The sequence below is a fragment of the Sceloporus occidentalis genome, unplaced genomic scaffold (genome assembly GCF_023333645.1).
Source record: "Sceloporus occidentalis isolate IW3139 unplaced genomic scaffold, rSceOcc1.0.p SCAF_1, whole genome shotgun sequence".
Lineage (NCBI taxonomy): Eukaryota > Metazoa > Chordata > Lepidosauria > Squamata > Phrynosomatidae > Sceloporus > Sceloporus occidentalis.
Window position 1 is genome coordinate 225,149,391 of NW_028316981.1, and position 27,859 is coordinate 225,177,249.

Here is a 27,859-nt window from a genome sequence, read left to right on the forward strand (position 1 = left end):
CTACTTGCCCACAGGGAAAAACTGGGGAATACTCACCTAAAGGAATATATAAGGGGATACTTGCCCAAAGGGAAACCTTGGGGAATATTTGCCCACAGGGAAATACTTGCCCATAGGGAAACATAGGAGAATACTTGCCCATTGGGAAATATAGGGGAATACTTGCACATAGAGAAACATAAGGGAATGCTTGCCCATAGGCAAACATAGGGGAATACTTGCCTATAGGGAATCATAGGGTAATACATGCCCATAGGGAAACATAGGAGAATACTTGCCCATTAGGAAATATAGGGGAATACCTGCCCATAGGCAAACATAGGGGAATACTTGCCCATAGGGAAATATAGGAGAATACTTGCCTATAGGGAATCATAGGGCAATACTTGTCAATAGTGAAACGTTGGGCAAGTAATGTTTCCCTATGGGCAAGCATTCTCCTGTGTTTCCCTATGGGCATGTCTTCTAGGTTTCCCCATGGGCAAGCATTCCCCTATATTTCCCTTTCTATGCTTCCCTAAGAGGGCAAACATTCCCAATGTATTCTCTATGGGCAAGTACAGTCAGTTGTTTCTTTAGTAGCCCCCCCAATAAAACCCCAGGATAGGGCCGCCCTGAGGAGGGTCGCCACAGACGACTCTGAGGCCCCCCCAGAAGAGGAAGAAGAAGAAGAAGAAGAAGAGGAGGCCACTGGGGCAGGGGTCGGCCTCCCTCAGGCAGCAGGCGCCATCATGGGAGCGGCCTCTGAGGAAGAGGAGGAGGAGGAGGAGGAGGAGGCGGGTGGGCGGCCATCCATCGCAGGCGAGGAGGATGCCGGGAGGCCTTGGCCACCGCCCCGGCTGCTCCATAAATTGCCTGGGAGGCAGAGCCTGGAGGGCTGGAGAGGCTTTGAGGAACCCAGGGTGAGTAGTTTATGGCTGTGTGTATTTCAGTGTATATTTAGTATTTGCAGTATTGTTTTATTTGGAGAAGGCGAGGCTGCATCCGCACTGGAGCTTTAATGCGGTTTGACAGCGCTTTTTAAACTGCCCTGGCTCAATGCTGGTGGGACACTGGAGGGGGATTGTACTGTATTGTAGCACTAGAGCTCTCTCTCTCTAACAGAGACGGCTAAATGCCTCGCGAAACTACAGCTCCCAGGACTCCCTAGCCTTGAGCCAGGGCAGTTAAAGCCCTGAGGCTGAGAGAGTGTGACTTGGCCAAGGTCACCTAGTGGGTTTCTATGGGATTTGAACCCTGGTCTCCAAAGTTGTAGCCCAGTACTCAATCCACCAGACAATGCTGCTGGGTGCATAGAAATAATGCCACGACTTGACACTACATTGAAATGTTGCGACTCCATTCAATGGAGTCCTGGGATTTGTAGTTCCCAAAGGGCTTTGTTTTTTAGACTTCTCCGCCAAGGAGTGCTGGTGTTGTGTGCCTTCAAGTCGTTTTTGACTTACAGCAACCCTAAGGTAAACACTATCCTGCGGTTTTGTTAAGGGTTTTGTTGTTGCCGCCTTTCCCTGAGGCTGAGAGAGTGTGACTCGCTCAAAGTGGGTTTCCATGGCTGAGCGAGGATTCAAATCCTAGTCTTCAGAGTCGTAGTCCAGTGCTCAAACCACTATGTCACACTGACTCTCAACAAAGTACAAATCCCAGGTTTCTGTCGGATGGAGTCATGGCAGTTAAAGAGACGTCAAACTGCATTACTTTTACAGTGTAGATGCATCCTTTGATGCCCTGTGGATGCACCTTTACTCCACATGCGAAAAACTGTGCTCTTTTTTCTTCTCTTTCTGTTGGATCGCTTGTCAGACAAACACACAGGTATGTAAACTAATAGATGATGGTGCATAGAGAATGAGTGTAATGGTGTAAGTGTTGGACTAGGACTCTGAAGACCAGGGTTCGAATCCCAGAGTTCTCTTCCCAGCTTGGCCATGAACCCGCTGGGTGACCTTGGGCAAGTCACATACTCTCAGCCTCAGGAGAAAGCAATGCCAAACTACCTCTGAACAAATCTTGCCAAGAAAACCCAACGATGGGTTCAACCGCCTTAAGGCTGCCATAAGCTGTGAACAACTTGAAGGCACACAACAACAATAAGAAAAGAAAAGAAAATGAGGACTAAAAAGTTTTCTGGTTGGGCTCCCTGAGAAGACTTAGATGTACCAACGCTGACAGCAGACTTTCTTTCAAAGTCTCTTATCTGAAGAAGGGAAAGATACTGATTAGGTGCTGTCACTGCTAGTGTGAAGGTTTACATTTTGTTTCATAGAAGAACTCATTCTCTGAACTCTCCTCCTTTCCAGGTTCCTGGAGCGTTCCAGATTTGGGATGAGTAAATCAGGCTGAAATACAGTTGGCCCTCCATATCCACAGATTCAGTCATCCGTGACACACACTCACACACACACTCACACACAGTCGGCCCTCCGTTTTCACTGGGGATTCGTTTCGCACTCCCCCCCCCCCAGTGAAAATGGAGACTTGCTGATATTCAAGCCCCATAGACTTTAATAAGGTGCATGCCCATGAGCGAGGGCTGGGCATGCCCCATTGAAATTAACATAGGTCGCCCCTCCATGGAGAACGGAGGGGTGACTGTATATATAAATACACACACACATATATATAAATTCCAAAAAGCATAAAGGACACCATTTTGTTATGTCATTGTACATCATAGGACATGAGCCTCCATAGATTTTGGTATCCATTTTGGGGGGAGGCAGTCCTGGAAACAAACTCCAGAGGATACCAAGGGCCCCATTGTACAAAAACACACTGGTTAGAGTGATTTTTCGGGCTCTCCTATTTGGGGATGAAATAGATTCTTTCCTTTCTCAAGCTAAAAGTTCTCTGTGCGTGATTTGTTGTTGTTGCGTGCCTTCCAAATTGTTTCTCACTTATGGTGACCGTAAGGCAAACCTATCATGGGTTTTTCTTGGCAAGATTTGTTCAGAGGAGTTTTGCCATTGCCTCTCCCTGAGGCTGAGAGACTGTGACTTGCCCAAGGTTTGCTTCCATTTAAATGCCTTGCTAAAGTGATTTCAACCATGTGGACGACGAGCAGCAGCAGCTGCCGTCTATACAGACTTCCTGAAGAAGCTGAGCAACCTCTGCTTGCTGTTAAACAGGGCTTTTGATAGAAAAATATTAATTTTGGGCTGAATCCGCACTGCAGAAATAATCCATTTTGACACTATTTTAACTGCCATGGCTGAATGCTAAGGAATTCTGGGAATTGTAGTTTTGTGAGACATTTAGCCACCTCTGGTGCTGCAGAGGTTTAGTTCTGGGAACTACAATTCTCAGGACTCCATAGCATTCAACTATGGAAGTTAAAGTGCTGTCAGACTTAATTATTTCTGCAGCGTGGATGCAGTATGGATAGCTTTTTATTTTCATCATCTTTACAGTTAGAAGCAGAGAAGACTTAATGAGCCATTTGGGTGAATATTTTTTAATTTTAATATTAATGTGTATTTGAACTTTTAGTGTATGTTGACTATAATTATGTTTCCCTAATTCAGATGCGTGTTCTTCCTGGTATTGTGTAAAGGTTTGAGCATAAGAGCATCTTTGCCTTGTCTTCCAATTACAAATTAATGAAATGTCTAGTCCAGTTTCTCGTTACATAAAATGGTGTGCACTTACCTTTTTTGGAGCACTCATTTGTTTGTTAATAGGACAGTATTACAAATAATCTTACTTGATATTAATAATTAAACTTTACAACACAGGCCTATTTTTTTAAGGGATTGTAAATCTGGTTGTAATATCTATTACTTGGTCAAAATTTGCTGTAGGGTGAAGTCCTGCCTGTCTAGAAGCATCACTGAGAAGTGAAACAGAAACACTGTCTGTCACGATGTTAGGTTTCTATTTGTGCATTCCAGAAATCTCCATATCTGGGCTACAGGAATATTCCAGAGCTATTGTTCTCAATCATAGAAGAGTGATGTGGTGTTATAACACAAATGGCGGGTCTGTTTGCCAACAGATGCTGCCACACCCAGTAGTGGTGGCACATGAAAATATTTGCAGTAGGCTGGCTCCATCTTTTAGTAAGAGAGCAAAGAGTACTAATTAAAAGAGGAATATCGAGGGATATACTGTCTATTTTTTGTTTGTAGTCAGGGTAAAATGTGTGTCTTTGGCATTGGCCCTGAGGGCACAGCCTTGGCTGCACAGTGTGTGTATGTGAGTGATCACACGATCAGGAACTTGAATTCCTAATCATCCATGCCTAGGAATTTTCTACTGGATGCTGTATTCAGGCACCCAGTTTCCAGTTTTCTGGTGTTAGCCGAAACTTTATTTTCCTCATCTAATACTTCTGTGTTTGGTAAATGAGGCAAGCTTTGATCTCAAGAAAGATTAAGGAGCCTCAGGATTGTAGAAAAGTAAATGATATTGTTAGAATCCTCAGGGTCTGACCATGGCCGCTTAAACTTGGGCCTTTGTTCTTACTGAATAGACCAGAGTGTGTAATGTTGTAGACAGGACAGCCCCTCCTTCCCAATGTCTAGGAAGGGTTGGATCCCAGATCTGGTTTTGGATTCTAAATTTGCCATTCCTTCAGAAGGAGTTTAGTAAATTAACAAAATAGTTACGTCTTTGCGGGGAACTAAAAGTCTAAAATCCCCACTTGTGCTCTTTCTTTTCAGATTCTAAAACGTTCAAGATTGCAACATGGCCGTAGTGTCAACCGACGCACAACAGGTATGTCTGAGTCAGTTGAGTAATGTCAGCTGCCATTTATCCAAGAAGACATGTGGGTTAACTGTCCTGTCTTCTGTATTTACAGAATGTGGTATCCAGGGTTGCCAACCTTCCCCTGGTGAGTTCCACCTATGATATGGTCTCCTCTGCTTATGTCAGCACAAAAGATAACCATCCCTACCTGAAATCTGTATGTGAGATAGCAGAGAAAGGAGTGAAGACCATTACTGCAGTGGCGGTGACCAGCGCTCTGCCTATCATCCAAAAGCTGGAGCCACAAAGTAAGGCATCACTGTTCTTTGCTTTTTTATTTAAAAACATAACGTTTGCTTATAAAACTGTTAAATCCTTCTTTCAGGTTAAGAAAGCACTTCTAGTACTAACTTCCAGCACGTGGCTAGCTTTGCATCTTTGAAAGGCTGGAAATTTCTTTGAAATCTAGTTTCTTGCAATATGATAAACATAACTTCAGTTTGGTACTGTAACAGGTACTGTCACTTTTAGGCCACAAGTTTTGTAAATGCTCAGTGGCTTAGGCTGTCCTTGGCAAACAAGGTTTGCTTGTAGCTGATTGGACATGGAAGTAGCAGTAAATTTTTGAGAGTTTTCAGATTGTCATTATAACCATAAATTATTGACAAGCATAGGTTGACATGAAGACAACAATAAAACATTGGCTGGCATCTTATTAGTTGCATATGCAGGAGTAAGTTAACCACTTTTTGGGTGATAAAGAGGATGATAATTCCCTTTCTTCCTCCCTCTGCTCCAACCAAATCACACTTCTCCCAGATTTGTGCCACAGTCACTGCAGCCCTCGTTTGGCCATCCCATGACTAGTGAGAGTGGTGGGAAATTGAAGAAATGTTTGGCTACATCCCTGTAGCCAGACGCAAAATGATTACATTGTCTACTGTGACCTCCGGAGGACCCAAGTAAACCTCAGTAGAGGATGCAGTCATTTTGTGTTTGGCTATGGAGACACAATCGGACATTTTTTCAATCCATTAGCATTCTCTTTAGACATGGAATGGTTTGGGGAGGGGGCACCTGCACACAGTAGGTCCAGGGCTTAATGAATGGATGGATCATAGAGGATTGGGGACAGTCACTGTTTATTTATTTATTGCATTTATTAACCCCCTTCAGAAATGCTCTCAAAGCGGCTTACAAATTGGTAATTAGAAAGGTCCCTGCTCTAAAGCCTACAACCTAAAGATACAAGTCTAAAAATACAAGGAAAGAGGATGGCAGTGCGGGAGAGGAGTAAGTCCAGCAGAAACTACCTCTTATTCTCTCCCTCTGAGGCCAGGGTGATGGCAGTTGGAATGGAGAGAGGGCTTTTCTTCTGTCTCTGGGCTAGGCGTGGTGGGGCTGTGCCTGCCTCCTCTTCTCTCCCTCTGAGGCCAGGGCACTGGCAGATGAAATGGAGGGAGGGCCTAGTGACATATATGCTCTGTAACACTGAGCAATATTTGTACAATTGGTTCCCCATCTTCAGCATACATATTATAGTTTAACTAGGTACCTGCAACATAGAAGAGTGTGTGTTTTCTGTTCCCTGACTTTGTAATGACTACATAGCCACTCACTAGACTTCAGTAAATTACTAGTTGTAACAATAAGCCAGGGTACCTTACTTATCCTGGCTTACTCTGGGGAACAGTGTGAAGTTGTGTGCAGCCCATTTGAATGCAACTAACATCTGGGTGCAGCAGTATGACATCTGAATATGGGATCCTGGATTCTTGCTCCCAAACAAGCCAGCATTCTTAAGCCATCAAGACCTGACATGCTTGAATGCAACAAATTGGGGTCCTAGGTTTGAATGTCACCTTTATCCCTTTGGTTGATTTTTACTTGTGAGTACAAAGGGAGACACTAGTTGACACCATTTATCAACAGGGTGCTCATTCAAACCAGGAAAGTAAGTAAGTAATAAAATTTATTCGGTCTTTGACCAGTATAAACCAGGAAAAGTTAATTGGGACGGTACTTCTGCTGCATCATACTCAGTGATATATGATCTGTTCATTACTAATTACCATCCCACCTTTGGACTATAGTTCGGCTTTGAAAACATAACATCTTTATCCTTCTTTGCCAAAGAGTGCTGGTGCCTTACAAAACTACAAATCCCAGGATTCTCTAGGATGGCACCATGGCAGCTAGAGTGCTGTCAGACTGCATTATTTCTATATTGTAAATAGGCACCCTCAAACAATTGCACATTGGAGGACTGTAATGAGTGCATACTGTAAGCCTTGAATCAACTGTGATTTAAACATGAGCTTTTAAGACTATAATTGGGTGTGAAGGCAAATGAGTTTTGCTTTCAAGATTATATTTCTAACGACTTTTTGTTTAACGGACTTTGATTTGTAAGATGCTTAATAAGTAAAAAGCCTCTTGCTCAAGTTAGCATGTAAAGTAACTCCTCACCCACTTTCAGGCTCTGTCTTGTGCTTTCCCTTTCACCTACTTTCCAAATGCTGTGCAGAATTTTGGCAGTTCCTATTTTGAACTCACTGGATGTCAAGAGTGGTGAAAACCCATTCTTGTGAACTGGCAGAAGACCAGGAAATGCTTGCTAACTTTCTAAAGGGGCCTTTCAGTTTGTTAGTAAGACAGTCATGGTATACGTTTTCAACATACTAAAGCAATTCCATGTTGCTTAATAGTAAAAGAAGCTGAACTAACTTCTGAAGTTACTTCAGAAATACAGAGTTATCCTAATAGTTTTTTTTTAATGTTTCCAGTTGCTGTTGCCAACAGCTATGCTTGTATAGGACTTGACAAAGTGGAAGAAAGGCTGCCCATTCTGTATCAACCAACTGATAAGGTACGTTATTTAGAAGCATATAAGGCTTGCCTCACATTGCCTGCGGAATGGAAAAATACACTAACTAGTTGGGTTAGAAAAATGACCCTAAATTGCTTCAGTACAGAAAAGAATGCAGTAAGTCTGGGTCTGATAGACTATGGTATGAAAAACTAGAAAACTTGCCAGTGAGTCATATATGAGCTTGGCACCCATTGTTTTCTAAATGCGTTAATTTAAAATTCTATTTAGTCTCTTCTGTGACAGGAAATATTCTGAATATCTATACAGACCTCCTTGTACCTATAGAGTATTCCATATTATGTTTTATGAGCAAGGATCTGCACCACTCTGGATTTTGGAGACACATATGTCCTGTTGTGAGGAATAGAATCTCAAGAAGTTTTGTAGACTCTGTACACAAATTCTCATATAGCTTAGTTAACCAAATTGAAAATGACATAATCAGTCGTTTAGGATATTTAGGATAGAGTGAGATAAACAAGATAACTGTCTTAAAAGACCCTTGTGCAAACAGGCTTTAAAAAAAATACCAGCTGATATAATCCCACCACTACAGTAATGATATATACTCGTTTTGTTTAATGAAGTTGATTGGAGTGTGTATGCATACATGTAAGGAAAACGATGCACTTACTATATTGGTTACAAATCTTGCACATTCCGAATATGCTTAACTATTTTGAGATGGTGTAATTTGTACCAAGGACTTAAAACTGCTTGCACTATTTGCATTCATTCTCAGCTGGTAGTGAAGCATCTACAACTTTTTCTTCTTCTAGGTAGTTGCTAATGCAGTGGATGCTGTTGTTGGAGCAAGGGATGCTGTAACAATCACTGTGATTGGTGCCAAGGATACTGTTGCACATACAATTAATGGAGTTGTTGACATGACAAAAGGAGCTGTTCAGAACAGTGTGGACCTGACCAAGTCAGTTGCTGCTGGTAGCATCAGTACTGTCCTGGAGAGCCGTGTAGTGCGTCTTGTGACTAGTGGAGTGGATAATGCACTCAGTAAATCAGAAACCCTTGTAGACCAGTACCTCCCACTTACAGAAGAAGAGCTGGGTAAGTTCTCCCAGCAGCACAAGTATGCTGTCATATTAAGTGACAAACTTGCTATTTCATAACTCAAGGGTAGAGAAATAATGGTTTGTGCAGTTTCAGTGATTAAAACAGCTGGGTGTGGGGAGTCATGGGACCCTTCAATGGTTTGACTACAAATCCCAGCAGCCCTGGGTAACATGAACAGTGGGGAGAAATGTTGGAAATTGCTGTTTAATAACATCTGGAGGGACTCATAGTTCTCACCCCTGTTGTAAAGAAAATGATAAATGACCATTATCAAGTATTATGTAATTTCAGTCATCGACAGATGTTTACGTATTGTTGTACACTTCTAGTGTGGCATTGGACCAGCAGTAAATCAGTTCAATATCATATACCAGTGAGCTTCAAATTGAAGGTCTACAAATATTTTCTTCTATAATCTTTAACCATTGTCTGTGTTACTTGGGGCTGATGGGAGCTGTAATCCAAAATATTTTGAGGACAGCAGATTGAGTAAGGCTGAAGTCCGTCAAGCTGTATCAACACTCCAGAATCTGAAGTAAGCTTTTGATCAAGGGTTTGGCTGGAAGATTTGCCAGCCTAGTTAGCTGGGATGTTTATGCGAAGAATACATTTGATCATTAAACATCCCTTTTCAAAGCTGCCTGGGACAAATAATACATATTGATGATAGGCCACAGACCTGGAAAGAACAAGGATGTGAAGCATTTGCTGTAGGATTGTAAATGGTATAGTCCTAACATTAGAATCACAGTTAAAATATTTTGCTCTCTGCAGAGAAAGAAGCTACAAAAATGGAAGGATTTGAAGTTGAAGTTCAGAAGCCAAGTTATTATGTTAGACTAGGATCTTTGTCTTCAAAGGTCCGATCACGTGCCTACCAACAGGCCTTAAACAAGGTTAGGGATGCTAAAATCAGAAGCCAAGAGACAATTTCTCAACTTAATTCCACAGTTAATCTGGTAAGTGTCTTTTTTACCACTTTTCATAAAAGAGTTAAATGCTGGGGCTTTATGGAATATTTTTAATCCAGCCCATTATCTGTTGTTGTTGTTGTTGTTCTTTCTGAACTATTCTGTTTCCTTAGCTTCAGATAAATATATAAAGGCTAAACTATAATTGCCCAAGGTGTGTTACTAGTTTTGCCCACAAGCTCATGAAAATTAAAAATTAGATAATTAAAATCAGTTCATTAAGTCATTAATTAATAAGTAGGTTTTTAAAAAAATATTGAGGTAATTTCAAAAGGTCTATCTTTTTACTTTAACAGACCAAAATGATTTGGGGGAATTTTTGCCAAAAATGCACCAATTTATTATTTGCAGCTGAATGTGAACATCTGCACTACCTCTTGGGTGCAAAACAGGATATCTCTGAGTATGTGCAGTGTGTTCCACCTCCACATGGATTAATATTACAATTACCGTATATACTCAACTATAAGTCGACCTCATGTATAAGCCGAGGGCAAGTTTTGGGGCCAAAATTATGGATTTTGCTATGACCTATGGATAAGTCGAGGGTAAAATTTAGGGGCATATAGTAAAGGATCGAAAGGATGAAGCAAAGCAAAACAATGTCAAAGAACTTATAAAATTCCAGCAGACATAACTCTGTGTGCTTACTCTTAAGATTAGATGGATGAGAAAGTAGAGGGGGTCAGTGCTTCACATATTATACTCTTGGTTTTCATCAGGAGATGGTGCCTTCTTTTAAATAAGATTTAAGATACAATACTTACATTGACCTGTGGATAAGTCGAGTCAGTTTTTTGAGGTCAATTTTTTTACCTAAATTTCTAGACTTATACATGAGTATATACAGTAAGCCATATATATCCAGAACAGCATAATTGGAAGGTCATATACAAAAGCAATTTATTCATCCTACTTCTTGATATAATTACAAATTCAGCTTCCTCCTCAAAGAGGCCACTGACTCCTCTCTAACTTTCTTTACGCTGCTTCTCTGTTTAAACTGTGTACAGTGTCAACAGCTGGTGATTCTTATGCTCCCTCTGGCAATTAATAATGCACAATAGAGATGTATTGGTATGACGGCATCAGGTGGCTGTCCAGTAAATCAAGCTGCAGGCTTCTGGTGTAAGCCAAATTTTAATGTTGTGCTGTGTGCGTGTGTGTGTATACACATACGTACACAGACACGTGTGTGTGGGTGGGTGCACATACATATGTAAAAATTGCATATTGGTGATTAATATTTCTGCATTGAAATACTATTTTCCATGCAGAAAATGCTATTTTCTGCACAAAACAACCATGTGCATTTTTTTTCCAGAATAAGTCCAGAATTGCAAATAGCCTCTGAAACAGCCTAATTTTCAAAGACTTTTCTCACAGTGGGAAGAAAATTGTTGAACATACTTGTTTCTATAGAAAAGAAAATCAGTGAAGCATTACATCCCTACTGTAGATTAACCTGATTCAAAATAGAGGTGTGGGACTGTGTCTGGAGCCACATTCCTATGGAAGTGGGGAAGCTGTGAAACTGAGTGGTGAGAGACCCAGCTGTAGAGAGTAAAATCCCAGTTTTCTTTCCCATTTTACTAATGTCCCTTTTTATTCTTTCTTTTTCTCTCCAGACATATACCATGGCAATTAGGATTTTAAAAGCTTTGGTTGGCACTAGTGGAAGCTCATTTTCTGAGGCTAACTGCCTGGGAAGGAATTTTATTGAGAGAGATGCTGTATGGGGAGGGAAAGATTAACCTTCCTCTCCCTGTTGTGCTTTCTGACTCCCTCTCCCACAATTAGGCACAGAAGACAAGCATTCATTCATGCAAATGAAAGCTTTTTTTTTTTCCTCCTAAGCCAAATTTCAGGGCAAGGGAAAAATTTTGGCTGGATCCAAAGGCATCACAAGCTGGTAGTTCTCCATCCCTGATACAAAGCAATGCAGTAAAGGTGTTATGTGAAAACAGGTTTTCAAATGATTTGCACTTCAATTTTGGTTTGGCATAGAAGAAAGGTGATTTGACTTTTTCTTGGAATAGTTATTCTCATTTCTCTCTAAAGGCTGTTCTCATGAGTTTTTCTGTTACCCAGGAAATAGCAGTCTAGCAAACTTTGCCCATCTGGTTCTTGCCCTTTTCCATATCTTAGTTGATCAATGTTTGTTGCCTGCATATTTGGGGAAACTTGTTCAGCTCACATTTAGATGTCAGTTTACCTAATTCATACATCCTGAACTAATATGTGAACCAAAAACTAAGTTGTACTAAAAGAGATCTTGTAGCACCAGATGCATTTGAGGAAGTATACTGAAGTATACAAAAGCTCATTTCTTTCTTTTAATTAGTCTCAAAGGTGCTACAAGATCTCTCCATGTACTGATTCTATGGACTAACATGGCTATATCTTTGAATTCTAAGTTGTACTAAGATAGTCAATTTCTTTAATTTTGTAGTACAGTGCGGCCACATTATATGTCTGAAAGCCACACTGGAAAAAGTCATGGTGCACTCCAGAAGAAATAATGGTGTGTGCACCGTGCCGCAGGCACAAGCCTTATTATTTTTAATGGGGTTCCAGCATACGCGGGATTCCCCTTACGTGGGGAGGGGGGTGTTCCTGAAGAGATCCTCTGCATAATAGAAGGGCCCACTGTATAGTTATGCTGTCAAAATGAGTATGATGTGTAAATGGGGTAAAAGTGGGCACAAACGTGTGTATTTGGGCTGTGGATATGCGCACATGGTAGCACATTACATTAGAAAAAATGCTTGCAGAAAAGCATAGTGGACAAAATCTCAAACCAGGAGAAATGCACATGAATTTTGCTAAAACAAATTTCAGTGTGATGCAGAAATGGGATGAAAGTAATTTAAGATGGGTAAGGGATTAGAATTGACATATATGTTTGTCCTTAGTGTGACCCTATTAGTTACAACGGGCCCTAATTACACTATAGGAGTAGAATGCTTCCTGATACCTTACTGGAGTTTTAGATGTTGCTCTCTGCTGCTTTTATCATGAAACCTGTCCATCTGAAATAGCATTTTGGGGACACTATTTTTATTTCTTTATTTTATTTCTTTGTAAACTGCCTTGAGTCCCTATGTTAGGAGAAAGGTGGGATGATGATGATGATGATGATGATGATAATAATAATAATTGTTATTATTATTCAATAACATGCATCCTGCTTTGTATGATTATCTTTCACCCTTGTTTGCCTCCCATAGCTGCCTAAAACCTGGTCCAAATTTGCTGAGGAACCTTATAATGCATCACATTAGACTGTAGAACAGGAGTGGAATTGTACAGCTCTCTTATTAGACTGCAGTTTCCAGCATTTCTCACCATTGACTCTAATGGTTAGGGCTGCAGGGAGTGGCAGTCCAACAACATCTGGAGGGCCACACAATTCCTATCCATGCTGCAGCAGAACAGATGAAAAATTGAGAGCCCTCCCTTGCATAAATACAATTGCCTTCTGTTTGTTCATTATCAGTACTGAATCCAGGCAGTTGTCATTCAGCTCTCACAATCCACATCACTGTGATACTACTGTTCCTTCTTTTTCTTCTGATGATTTGTAATGGTTAACATTCATAACATCAGCCCTACCCCCAGGTTTAAGCAGAAGTACAAGCTGGAGTTGTACAGCTGAGTTTGAAAAGTGCTATAGACTAGTACTTCTTAAGCTATCTAATATAAAGGGTGGGGGAAGCTGATTTTTTTTCCAGTGTGCCATGGGCAGGTAGCATATTTTTGCCCACCAGCAACAGTGGTTTCTTTCTTACCTGGAAATTCTCCAAGGTTTTAGTGGTTAAAATATATATCAAAGTTCTAAGAGGTGTTTAAAATGTTTAATGCAAATGTGAACATGTAGGTTTTGAATATTCTAGATTGAATTTGCCAGAAAGAATATGAATAGTGCCAACCAGAAACTCCAAGATGCCCAACAGAAGTTGTACAGTTCCTGGGTAGAATGGAGGAAAAACATAAGCCAAAATGATGAGGATGACTTGAAAAGTGCTGAGGTAGGTGCCTGGACGTACATGCCATAGGTAAAGAGACATGCATAGAAAGATTAACTCCATATGTATCTTCCATTGACTCCATATGCATCTTGCATTGTGGTTTCAGTTGTGTTTCCTTCATGCTGCTGTTTTGTTTCATTGAAGTAACAGCAGTTAAGTAACATGAACCATTTGTGTCTGATTAATAAGCAGACTTCAAATATGTGCTTTAAATTATAGATTCTTCAAAGAGAAACAGACATCCCGGAGCTTGTTAAAACTTAGTCTTTTAGATGCTTTCATGGTGCACATTGGGAAACCCACTGTGCCCTGCTGTAGGTAGGCCAAAAATATGGAAGGAAGGAAGAAAAGCCATCACTTGGCCTCCTTTCAGCAGCAGTTTCTTCCTTGCAGGGATTTGATTTAAAATATTCAGTGGATTGATTTGGCCTTGAGGTCTCCAAACTGTTGAAAGGTAACACCTAAAACACTTTTCCTTGCTGGTGACTGCAGCATTTTACAGCCGAGTATCCTGAAAGTTCTCTATCAAGGTTAAGAGTATTAACCTCTTGACCCACATAATTACAGCAGCGATAAGAACTGCTGGCTTAAACATAGCTCTCGCTACTACTGGGCGTTAACTGCTAGTCTTGTTCAGTCTTCTGAAAGTCTAACAAGCTTGTATAAAGCTGGAACATGTGAACTAGAAAGGCGGGTCCTTGAGTTCATTTTCCTGCTCCTTCCAAATTTGTATAGGGGTGCACACAAGAATCAGAGTAAAGCTTTTTGGCAACTGAGGCAACTGAAGAACCACTTAGTAGAGCTGTATGGAAGGAAGAAAAGGAAGGATTTTATTTGTGGTTTGATTAGGTTTGATTCAAATTCATTGGTTTGATTAGGCTGGGTTTTTTTCACTCAAAATTGCAACCCCTTGGGAAGGGCCTTCTGATATTTGAAGAAATACTAGTCAGTTAATTGGATCCAAGATTGTGCTCAGCAGCATTCCACTGGCATTCAGGAAGTAGTCAGCGTGGTAACCCACTTTATTCTCCTTCCACTCCTCTGTTTTTGTTATTTGTTAACTGCCGTCAAGTCTACTTTGACTTGTGAATCAGATGTCATCCTGTCATCAACAGCCTTATCCAGGTCTTACAAATAGGCTTCAGGACCTATTTATTTGTCTTTTAGCAGTCCATTCCCATTTTGTTTCAAAGAGGGCCCTCAAAGATGGTGCCATAAAACAGAGGGCAAAGGGGAATTGAAGAAGATTGCTGCCTGCCCCTTTGTCCAGCAGAAAGCCATCACTGATTCTTGGTCCCATCCAAGAACGTAAGGAGCAAGTCTGATTCCAGCTCATAATGTTGAAAACAGTATGAAAGGGTGGGAATTCAACCAGATTCCATATTCTAGATATTTCAGTTCGAAGTTCTAGTTAATATCAGGTGAGAATAGCAAAATAGAAGTGTTGCAAAGATTATTTGACTAGTCCTTCATTGCATTTGTTGTGGAAGCTCAGAAGCTATAATTAGCAAAATGAGAAACTTATTTCCAGGATCTGTTCTTTCTTTCCAGTACATTGAATCACGCACGCTGACGATTGCACGGAATTTGACTCAGCAGCTTCAAACCACCTGCCTCACCCTGGTGTCAAGTATACAAGGCCTGCCACAGAATATCCAGGACCAAGTTCACCATGTTGGGGAAATGGCAGGGGAAGTTTACCAAAACTTCCGGTCGGCATCTTCCTTCCGAGAAGTGTCTGACAATCTCATTACCACCAGTAAAGGGCAGCTGAAGAAAATGAAGGAGTCATTGGATGATGTGATGGATTATCTTGTAAACAACACGCCCCTCAATTGGCTGGTAGGTCCCTTTTACCTGCAGTTGGCTGGCTCTCAGAATGCTGAGCACAAAGGTGAAGGGGAGAAAAAAACCAGCCGGAAGGACAAACAGCCTGAACACAACACAGAATAAGTTTCATGCACGGCAAATATAGACTTTGTAGCCTTAACTAACAAGGTGGCTTAGCTGTTGGAGCTGCAATGTAACCTGTTGGGGGGGAATTTATATGGCAGCAGAAGTTTGCTTTGTGCCATATGTCTGCTGGGTCTTTCTCTGACAAGAACTGTCTCATGAGAAAAGAGATTCACGTATGTCTTGAGTTCAGCTTTTAGTGCTTTGGCTAGAAGTAGTGAAAGATGCAAAGTGTCTTAAGAATTCTAAACCTCAGCAGATTACATTGTTGAAGAAGCCTTGTTCAGCTATCTAGTTACAAAGTCCTATTTCACCTGTAAAGTGGCTCTTAAAATAAATTTCCTGCTATTGTGATATATGGTCAAAACACTTGAAGAGAAAATCTCACATTTCTGGCACCATAATTGGAAATTTATATTGATACTGCTCTGAAAACTGCATGGTGTGCCATTGCAGATACACTCTACAGTTACTGTGTGCCTTTATCCACTTTGATGTAGTACCAAAAAAGCCTTGATGCACATTGCCACTTTTCTTGAATAGGGCTTATGGCTAATATCTGCCAAAGTTACTCATATGCTGTGACAGTTTACATTATTTTTCCCAGTTTCTAAGATTTTGTATGACTCAATAACTCCATTTAAACTACTTTTGTGCACTGAACACAAGATTCATGCTGTTTGTACATGGGTGTTTAGCCTGTCTTTCTGTAGTGCCTTGCCTTGTAATTTCACATGTATGCTTTAGTAATAAATGCTTCAGCAGCCAAAGTCTGTCTCTTGAATTATATATAAAAATTGTCGATTCTAAATGAGTGCTTTGACTCAATTACTATTGAGCTGGGTCTTTTAAAACTGGGTGAACACAAACTGCTGGTCCATTAATCAGCCGCAAATATGACATGTAAATAGATGGGCTCTAGATGTTGCTGCTGCATTTGTTTCCTTCCTGTGGCTCTTCATCTGGCTTTCCAAATACTTGCTGTTTCTTAAGCTTTACTTGTTTCAGCTTTATGATTCTAGCTTTTGCTTGTAGCCTGCATTTTTGGGTCATGGTTTCCTAACTGGTTGATTATGACATGGCAATGGGTTGCTGTGATATAATATCCTGTCTCCTGTAGTACACATATGCAGTGGTTTTAATGGTCTGTCAGACTTTATAATAGATCCTGAGGCTTATGGTTGAAAACCACTGGTTTCAGTGGTTGAGAACCCCCACTACTTAACTGAGATATCTGTGGTTGTTGCTCTGCAGATGTTACACTCTCCTTGTTATTGTGGTGTGCCTCACCATTTCCATAGTGACCCTAAGTGAACATGTCATATGATTTTCTTGTTCAGAGGGGTTTTTGCCTTTGCCTTCCTCTGAGGCTGAGAGAATGTGATTTGCTCAAGGTCACCTAGTGGGTTTTCATGGCTGAGCTAGGATTCAAACCCTGGTCTCCAGTGTCGAAGTCAAATGCTCAAACCACTACACGATGCTGGCTCTGCCTTTCTTGCTTAATGTAAAATGAAATACCTGTTTTAGGCCCTGGTAATCAATGGTGTACTGTACTAACCATTGCAAGATAAATCTCCAAGATTTTGTTACTGCCCAGATTGAGGATTAAGCATTAGTGGAACTGTTCACGGGTAGCACTTCTGTATATCTGGATGAGTTATGCTTACTAGCCTTACCACTGGATAGCTTCAAGATGGAGATCATCTCATACAACTGATTTGGGGCATCAAGAAAAGGTTAACAAATAGTTTTTCACTATATATGCTGCACCAGTTAGCGGTATTTGTGGGACTTTGTGTCCCAGGTGCTAAAATAACTTGACTGGCATTCAGTACTATACACTTTGATGAAGGAGGTAAATGCCATTTTCTGTTTCACTTCTTGCGGAAAAATGTCTTTGTTCAGCTCTGTCAGCCATTTATTTCCCTGGTATAAGTAAGGTGGTCATCCTACACATAGCCCATGTGTTAGCTATATGAGGATCAGAAATAGGGTGTGAGTTTCATTCCTTCAAAACTGAATTCTTTTTGCAGTTCTTGTGTTGGTTACAAGACTATATGTGCTGCTTGGTTCATCAGGTGAGCCTTCTAAGCAAAATTTTAGGTTTAGGAGCAGACCTTGTTTCGGTGCAGTTGCCTAAAGTAAACATTGTATAAATATGGGTTCAGCAACAACCTCACTCTTGCTCAAATAATTCAGTATTTGCCCTACAAGCATTTACAGGTGTTTTCTGAAAACACGGCAGTTGCAGAACAGTTATTCTTTATGTCTCTCTAAATCCTTTGATGGAATAATAGAAAGAAAATCCTTCTATTTTGGTTTATGAAATCTAAACATGTTTTGTAGTCCAAGTATCTTCACAAAGTTGGCTTTGTTAAAAAGTCAACTTTGTTATAAACATCTGCTCCTCAGATAAATAGGTACCACTTTGGTGGGAAGGTAAACAGTGTTCTGTGCAGTCATGCTGGCCGCACGATCACAGAGTAGTCTCTGACAACACTGGCTCTTCGGCTTAGTAATGGAGATGAGCACCGCCCCCTATGGTTGGACACGACTTGACAATCTTGTCACCAGGGAATACTTTTACTTTTCCTCAAGCTTTACTTGCATATTAAATATTTAGTACAGGAATGTAATAACCCTCTTTGGCATGAAGGCCCTCAGAGTAGTAATACCAAACTTTCCAATGCCAATAGAAAGAAGTCATTCTTAAAATGAGCAGAACAGTGAGTCAGCATAAAAATACTAGATGGCATGAGTTTTAAAAAGGTCTTGGCAAATGAAAAATCTTCACTTGATTTGATGAAGTGTGCCAATTGTTTGGAAAGAATCCCACCCATACAAAAGACCTGCCGCTAGTAATTGTCCACTTCTGAAGATGTGAGGATATGGAAAGCATATGTGAGGGCAATGATATTTAGGCAGGATCAAGCAGGTTAATAGCAGACGAAAGACAACATAACAAAACACAGTACACTAGATCTACTTCTAGGCTAGGTCTGCACAGGGCAGAATAGGGAGCAACCGGGAATATTCTGGCCACAGAGCTGCCCCAACGTCTGCTTCCTATTACCTGCAGCCCTCCGTTGTGACACTTGACAGCTCAATCTGAAGTCAAAACAAGGTACCCACCATCGATCATATGGCTGGGTGCCTCAGTCTGACCTCAGAATGAGTGATATACCATGGCGGTCCTGGGAGATACAGTGGAGCAATGTTGTAAAAAGCCACCTGGCACCATAAAGGACACCTCTGAATCTTCTAGGAAGATCCAGAACAAAAGGTGAGTTATTTAAAACCATTTTAAGGGGAGGTTTATATGGCAGGTTCAGTGCTGAACTGGCTGGACATCGCCCAGACAGTTTGCACTAGAATCGGAGATTGGGCCCTGTGTTGTCAGGACTACTCATGTTTTATTTGGCTCATGCTGAGAATTCCTCAGTCTTTTAAAGAACATGTTAGCCTTGTTTTAAAAAGTTTGATAGAAACAATGAAGAAACTTAAATATAAGGCTTAGGGCCTGAGCAGACAGGCTAGGATAGTATGGGCTGAGCCTCTGCTATTGTGACTCTGGTGTTCACCTAGGTTAGTCTCTGGGCCAGCATGGAGATTGGTGGGAGTTCACACACCCGTCCTCCTCATCCCAGGACTGGTGCACTGCTCCTTACCTTTCTGGTGGTTGATATATTTGAGAAGCTCCCCAGTCGCCCTGTCTGATGCAGAAATGGCTGCACCCATGTAGTCTGGCGCCCCATTTCTATGTCAGACAGGCGACTAGGGGGCTTCTCACATGGATTGACCACAGGAAAGGTAAGGAGCGTGGGGGTATGTGTGCACAGACTGGTTTTTTGCTGCAGTTTCCTAGAAACTCCATGGAACACCAGGGATAAATTACCCCAGGATAAGAGCTCTTTACCCTGGGGTCAGGCCAGATCCTCATGGGGTTTTGGCCTGTGTGGTCTACATTACACGATGCGAGGTTGAGGGGAATTCAGGTCATTTAGCCTGTGCAGACAACCCCTAAGTTAATTCTGTATTTTATCACTGTATTTTTCATAAATTTATAACTTCGATCTTAGCAGAGGAGTTGTGAAGTAGAGTTATATGACACCCTAGATTAATATTAGTTGCAGATCTGAGTCTTGAATTATACTGGTAACATTTATATGATACCTCCCCAAATTCCTCTTTAACTGCATACTTGCACAGATATGTGGACCATCTTCTAAACTTCTTTGCTCTTGTTCCAAAAAAAGAGCAACCTCATAATTTAAACATGTAGGTGTGGAAAATAACCTCAATAACACTAAGAAATGTTTTCATATTTGAAGTGTACATGTAAAAGTCTTGACTGGGATACACACATCCTTCAGAGGCAATTCAGCATGTTCCTGAAAAGAGAAATTTGCGAACCCTTTAAAAGTCAAAACTTTCAACTGATGTTTTGTTAGCCTCACTGAGATGTGAATAATACCATGCTAGTATGTCTCTGGTGACAGAAAAATTAAAGGAATCAGTTAATATTACCATGAGTAGGAGAAGAAAGGGTTGAGACAGGTATAATAAAAGAGAAAAAAAAAGAGAAGAGAGGTTTGTTCTATACAGGAGCTACGATGTATCTCATTTTTTCTCTTGCATTTTGCTCATTATCTCATCCCCACCACCCTTTGATAAAATCCTTTGATAAAAGCTACCTATGCTAGAAAGTTTAAGAGGCATTCAGTCTGAAAATATAAGAAGCAAGTTGGATTTAAGAGGTGAGTTGCTTGAAATGAACCTCACCAATTAACTCCAGCATATACATAAATGATGCATGCATGCCCAGAAAAAATAATGTTCAAACAACCTCTCACACAAAGTATTCTTGGTCTAAGTTTTCAGCAAATGTTTAATGGGTTTCAGTGTTACAGTAATGGAACCAATACAGGCATGACTTGGCAACCTGAGATAAATTATGAGATAATATACTGGCCCTGCCACAACAGTGGATTGGCTATTTGCAGATAGGCATGTCCAGAATTTGTTGTACCCCATATTGTTCAGTGGTGCTTCATGCTTGCAGATATCCACACATCACCACCCATGTAATATCATGGTGAGATGCATCCCTTCTGTTTCTCACCCTTGGTAAAAGTTTCCCATTTTATTGCAGGGCTCAGGTACTGTCGAAATGCTGATGGGCAGAAGAGAGCTGTATGTTCTACAACCCTACTATAGTTTATAGCTGCAGAAAACAAGTCTTTTTAGCACTTTGTGACTGAGTAGATAAAATGCTACCCAACACACATTATGGATAGTTGTGTTAGTTGCTATAGATCAAAGGCATTTCAGAGGCAGCTGAGGTCATGTTAACAATTTTAGTAGGTTTTCAAATGAAAAAAAACCCCTTTCTGTTCAATATCTTATCCCTGCCATACTATTATTGTTAATCAGAAGGTGAGTCATAGTTACCTTTCTTTTTCTATAGTGTAAGAAGGTGAAAATTTATTTCAGTTTTCTTCCCATATTAATCATCTGGAACAAAATGGAAATACAGTACAATAAACTTCAGTCTGGGCCTACAAGTTTTAGCTGCAAATGACTCGAATTAATATATTTTGCAACCATCACCCCCAGGATAGCTGATAAATTTTGATCCAATATTCTGTTTTACATTACTAGCCACCCTGAATTGGGAGATTTTTCTGGACTGGGAGGTGATGATGATGATGATGATTTTTATTCAATAAACAGCAACTGTTATTTTTCTTTAAAAAAATAAAAATTCAAACAAAATAACATAAAAAGACATATAACCAAACAACAAAACATATAACATAACAGTCCATTGCATAACAAACTTAATCACTAAATGACCAATACTAATGCAACAAAGAGCAACACATACATTGACTTCCTCCCTAACAGTTCTTAATCTTTATGCTTGGAATCCGTCTAATGTCACTATGATTCCTGGCCATTCGATTCTATTAATACTGATTTTTTTTTTACTTATTGCTTATATATTCCCAGAATATTTATACATATAATATAATATATTGCCTCTTACATTTTTTCCATTACTTCCTTTCTTATACAAACCAGAGTTAACTCTTTAATCTTTGAAACTCATTACAGCCATATCCCCTCAAGGAGGTGGTCACTATTTTCCAGTCTTTCTTAAAATTTTCTATCCTTCCTTCATCACGCAAGTCAGTTTTGTCCAATTAACCATCTCATATATTCTTAATAGCCAATCTTCAACATTTGGGGTTCCTCATTCTTCCACATCTTTGTATAGAATATCCTTGAAGCATTTAACATATAAAAAGGAATTCTATCAGTTTTGCTCCTCAAGTTATCATGAATTATGCTAAGCAAAAATACCTCTGGTCCCAATGGTATATTAGTCTTTAAAACCTCAACTATTATTTTACAAATTTATAACCAGTATTTCTTAGCTTTAATGCATGCCCACCCTGTATGACAATAAGTTCCTGGTTCTTGGGAATATTCTAATATTTTCAATTTTTATACATTTTAGCTTATGTGGTGGTAAATGCCATCTAAAAAACATACATAGGCCCTGTTTACATGGGCCATTAAGCACATACTCAGTACGTGCTAGGGTTGCCCGGGAGCGTCCTTTTTAGACGCTCCCTAACCCTAGTACGTACGGAGTACGTAAAAATGGCGGCACCCTGTCTACATGGGCACCACCATTTTGATGGAACGGCCACATCGTGTCCAAATGGTGCAGCGCGGCCATTATGTCTTGGCGCTACTGAAGGATGCTTGTGGAGCTCCGTTTCAGCGATACAGAGAGAAAGGGGCCGAGCTGTGTTTTGCCGCTTCCCCAAGGCCTGGAAAAACAACGGATCGGGGCCTCTGGGGCTGCTGCTGTGGCCGCTGAGGCCCCGATCCGTCAGGGAAAGGGGCGGTCTGTATCCCGCCTATAATTATTTTGTTATACATCTTGGCAATACATATACCTGTATTTTATCTTTTATTCCACATTTATTCCCATTTGTCTGATTGTGTGCCCAGTATTCTGGGCTCATTTGACCATACAATCCATTGTAATTTCATCCTCAATTGGGAGATTTTATGATAGTCTCTCCCAGTTGAGATAACTTAAAAACATAACATCATCTATAAACTGGAAGAGCTGTAACACAGTAGTGTTTGGATTTCTTCTCACAGTATTCCCAGATTCTTTAAAGTGAAATATCACTACAGATGTGTACTGACATAAAACCCAGGTTTGCCATATACACTTTATACACATGGTCTCAGGTAATGTTATGCAATATTTTTTAATAATCGTGTGCATGAAATAAAGTTTGTGTACAATGATCCATCAGAAAGCAAAGGTGTCACTATCTCAGCCACCCAGAAAAAATGTTTTTCAATTATTTCAGATTTCAAAATAAGGGAATCGCAACCTGTATTCCATAAATTAACAAATAAATTAATAAATTAATTAACATAAATTTCCCATTTAAACTCGAGTCCCATCTCCAATATTTCTCATTAAGTATAAGCAAATATTCCAGAATTTGAAAAAAAAATCCAAAAGACATCAGTTTCCAAGCATTTGGGATAAGGGAAACTCAATCTGTATATGCATTTGGAAATATAAAGCCATGAAAATGTATATTAAGTGGCTACCTACAGATCATCATATTCTGCTCAAAGGAAGAAATCTTCCTTCACTTGTCTGTCACTCCTTGCCTGTTTAAATACAATTAATTACTATTTTTCTGCAATTTGATAATTGCAGATAATTTCTGCCCCTTTTGATCCCAGTTTCTTTGAATAGTTTTTGACTGTACTGCTCACTAGTTTGGAAGAACAAAAATCCCATGGAAACATTCAACTGGATAGTTGGAAGGGACGCAGTCACCTAGTCCAACTTTCCAGTCTAATTCACTGTAAACGCTTGCCATGCAGGAATGCACAATCAAAGCATTCCTGAGAGATGGCCTTCCAGCCTCTGTTTAAAAATCTCCAAAGGAGACTCCACCATACTTCAATGCCGTGTATTCTTCTGTCAAACAGCTCTTACTGTCAGGAAGTTCTTCCTAATGTTTAGGTGTAATCTTTTTTCCTGTAGTTTGAATCAATTGCTCTGGGTTCTTGTATCTGGAGCAGCAGAAAACAAATTTGCTGCATCCTCAATATGACATCACTCAAATACTTAAACTTCGCTATTATGTCACTTCTTAAATTTCTCTTCCTAAGGTTAAGCCTACCCAGCTTCCTAACAAGACATGGTTTCCAGACCTTTCTCCTCATAGGGCAAGGTTTCCAGACCTTTCACTACTCTGGACACACTCCAGCTTGTCAATATCCCTATTTAATTGTGGTGTCTAGAACTGCACACAGTATTCCAGGTGAGGTCTAACCAAAGTAGTATTCCTTGATCTAAATACTACACTCCTATTGATGCGACCTAGGATCATATTGGCTTTTTTTAGCTGCTGCACCACACTGTTGACTCATGTTCAGCTTGTGGTCTACTAAGATTCCCAAATGCCTTTTGCATATACTCTTGTCAAGCCAGGTGTCAACCTATCCTATAGCTAAGCCTTTCATATTTTTACCTGCCTAAGTGTAGTACCTTGCACTCCTCTGTGTTGAAATTCATTTTGTTAGTTTTGGCCAAACTCTCTAATCTAAAGTCATTTTGAATTTTAATGCTGGCCTCTGGGCTGTTAGCTACCCCTTTTAATTTGGTTTCATTTGCAGATTTGATAAGCATGCCATCTATTCCATCACCCGGGCCATTGATAAAGATGTTGAACAGAACTAGGCCCAGGACAAGAACCCTGTGGCAACCCTTTAGTCACTTCTGTCTAGGATGGGAGGCATGATCCAAGTCCTCAGTCTGATTTGGGGATCTGTAGTACACCTCCACAATGACATCCCTGTTGTTTCTCTCCCCTTTCATTTTTATCAGATGCTGTCAACCTGAGTTCCAGATTTAAGTCATGGATCTCTTCGTAGGTGTAAATAATACCAGACATATAATGGTGGTACTCCTCCCTTCAAATTCGTTGTATTTCTCTGAAATAGGTTATCCCCCTCTGTTACTACATTCCAGTCATGAGACTCATCCCACCACATTTTGGTGATACCTATTATATCATATTTGCTTTGCTAAGAGTTTAAGTTCATCTTGTTTATTTCCCATGCTGTGTGCATTATGTAGAGACATCTAAGACCATGAGCCATTCCTCCAGCTGCCTAAGAGTATGTATGATTGTTTTCTTCCCACTATTTGGTTTTCTGACAACTTAAATCAGATAATTAAAGTAAAGTGGTGCAAGTGACAACAACCAGTTCCTTCTGTTATATCCAAGCTGTGGTATATTGTATATTAGAATCCAGTTTAGGAGAACAACTGGGGAACTGTGGGATGGTTTTAGCTCAGTTTGTGCTTGTTGATCTGGGGGGTATGGTCTTGCTTTGAGTGAACGAGAGGCCTTTGATTTCAATAAGAAGCCCATACAACAAAGGTAAGAGGACCCAAATATTAAGGAAGGAGCCATAGTTCAGTGGTATAGCAAATACTTTGCATACAACAGGTTTATAGTTTCTAGCATCTTCAGGAAAGGCATTGTATGAAAACCAAGGCAGCATCTACACTGCACTACTTTAACTGCCATGACTCAGTAGTATGGAATTCTGGGATTTGTAGTTTTGTGAAACATTTATCCATCCTTGTCATAGAGTTCTGGTGCCACAACAAACTACAAATCCCAGGATTCCATAGGATGGAACCATGGCAGTTAAAGTGATGTTAAACTGCATTAATTCTACAGTGTGGTAGAAGTCCTAGAAAACAACTGCCAGTAGGTATAAGCAATACTAAGCTGGATGGATCTTTCTTTGTATTAAGGAAGCATCCTCTATTAAAGTTACACATTCTGGGCAAAATGAGGGGTTGTTCCAAATCTATGTTTCCTCTAGGAAACCCATAGCAGAGAGAGAGAGAGAGAGAGAGAGAGAGAGAGAGAGAGAGAGAGAGAAGTCTCCCCACTCTTTGAATCTTTTGTGAATATGCTAAATCCTTTGTTTTGATCCTTGATGAATGTGCAAATTGTGCCTTCTTTTCTTGTCAGATATATATTGAATGAATAAATAAATTAATCAGCGGGGGGTGGGGGTGGATGTTGGTTAGTTCCTGTTATCTTCAGTGCCTTAGTTGCCTAGTACTTTGGAAAATGTCTCTGGTTTTACCTTCAAATTTCTCTCTTCTTTTGCAGGTTCCAGACTTCACCATCACAGACTTATCTTCAGAATCTGATGAGATACCAGACATCTTGGCTTTGGATGAGGAAGGGCAGCCTGACTATTCACGCACAAATGGCCCAGTCACCACAGGACAAAGGGCTGAATAGACATCAAGCACAAAACAGACTGTTCTTTTTCTTTCAGTATGTACTACGTTGATGCACACTTTCTAACTTACCTGCCTGCTTTTTGGAATGGAATTGTTTAGCTCTTTGGAGTACACAATTGTTTATCACTTTCACGTAGATCAATCAATTTTTTTGACTTTTTCATTATCATGGAAGATACATTAGTTGAACATTTTAGCAGGGATAAAAGAACCTTTTGTCCAGTGCAGAAATTGCTTATATTTCAGACCAAAGCATCCCTTGGTCTTAAATATCCAGTTTAGTCCACTTTTTAAACAAGTCCACTTTGGGTTCTAATGCAATGGGAAGATATGGTATTGCTTTTCTTCATGATTTTATCTTCTGATATCCCAGCAAAGGGTAAACTAGATTTTTTTTTAACAGAATTAATAAACTTGGATCTTGATTATACCACTTCAGAATGTGGGTTACCATAATTCCAGGGGTCCACAGCCAACAGCCATTGGTTTTTCTCTGTACGGCCTCAAAAGCTGGCAGGACTCCACTCCTTTTTTTTTTTTCCATATCTAAGCCAAACAGTTGGACTGTTTGGAGGAAAATGTTGCTCCTTGGCTTCCAAAATTGCTTTTCTCTTGCTAATAGCAGTGACAGGGAACTCTTAGGTGGATCACCTCTGAGAGACAGGAGAGGTTTTCCCTTTCTTACATGCAACCCTAGATCTTGCCAAGCAGGCAAGGAAGGTTTAAGCCTTCCCATCAATGCATGCTGGAGCTTGTGGATGTGCATATATAGGAACATATGGGTAGCCTTCCATTTCCAGCTAACAGTGGATGCCAGCCTTTTGGCCTAAAAGGACCGGCCATCATTGAGCGTTCAATTATGTCTTAAAAGGAATGTTCTTCCTTGTATAACAGTTCACTGCAATAGGAAATAAATATGCTAAGGAAAAGGTTAGATTGGAATTCTTCCTTTTATCTAATCAGGGAGGAAGAGCATTAAATCATGAGAACCCCCACTAAAAGTGGTAAAGTCCAGAAACAGATTTATTGTCTTATGAAGAACTAGGCTTAAGGTAGAGTGTGTAGTTTGAAAAGGACAAATAATGTGAAAAATAACCGAGGAAAGGCTTATGAAATGAAAACTGGTGCTGGAAAAGGGGAAAAACATTTTCACACAAGAAGCTTAGATACAGTGGTATGTAAGTGAAAATAGGAAACGAATATGGATGAGAGTGAGAAAGCTCCCTCCAGAATCTATATTTCTACTTAACTCACATTTGTTTAAACTGGATGTGTATCATTACTGTAATTTGCCAACAAATGCTTTATTTCATGGTAATGAAAGTTTTATGGGGAGCTCCAAGCATCAGCCAAAAACAAAGAATTAGAACTTACCTTGCTGAATGCTAACATCATATGTTACATCCTGTGGAGATACCACTTCAAAATCACTAGTAGTTTGAATCTTACGGGGACATGAGGGTATCTCCTGGTGCTAATTTAATAGACTAGGTCCACAAATTGGGATGAAAGAGATTTTCTCTCTAGCATGAACTGGACACCCCTGTTCTAAAATAATGTCAGATGTAACATTGATGTTTTTAAGGACTAGTCACTGAAATGCCTTGCAAATAAAGTTTGAGCTATATAATTTGATGCTGAAGTGTTGCTTCTCTTTGTTAATCTGTTCATAACCCTGAAATTTATTGAAAAATCTGGATTATTTGAAACAGCAGAGGCTGGAATCCTAAGGAGGAAGTTGTCTTTCTCGAAGACCTAAGGACATCACATCAAATACTGGAGATATCCTATGGTCTTAGAATTGGGAGTGAAAGAGATCATGCAGAAAGCTCTTATGTTCACCATTATTTCAAAATCAAATGGTTTCCTATAAAAATGACTATTTCTT

The 27,859-nt window shown here is 40.1% G+C and overlaps 1 protein-coding gene across 1 annotated transcript; it reads left to right on the top strand.

The window, feature by feature from the left end:
• Window positions 1-792: 792 nt before the first annotated feature.
• On the top strand, window positions 793-27,613 carry PLIN2 (perilipin 2). Its single transcript, XM_089489347.1, has 9 exons — window positions 793-902; window positions 4,659-4,713; window positions 4,799-4,994; window positions 7,473-7,555; window positions 8,338-8,623; window positions 9,404-9,588; window positions 13,497-13,631; window positions 15,183-15,473; window positions 25,835-27,613. The coding sequence occupies exons 2-9, from the start codon at window positions 4,684-4,686 to the stop codon at window positions 25,967-25,969; spliced, it is 1,341 nt and encodes a 446-aa protein (XP_089345473.1). The 5' UTR covers window positions 793-902; window positions 4,659-4,683; the 3' UTR covers window positions 25,970-27,613.
• The last annotated feature ends 246 nt before the right edge of the window (window positions 27,614-27,859 follow it).

Coding starts and splice junctions, on each gene's coding strand:
- PLIN2 (XM_089489347.1), top strand. CDS start 4,684: ATGGCCGTAGTGTCAACCGACGCACAACAG. Junction 4,714..4,798: donor TGTCAACCGACGCACAACAG/GTATGTCTGAGT, acceptor CTGTATTTACAG/AATGTGGTATCCAGGGTTGC. Junction 9,589..13,496: donor TTAATTCCACAGTTAATCTG/GTAAGTGTCTTT, acceptor TGAATATTCTAG/ATTGAATTTGCCAGAAAGAA.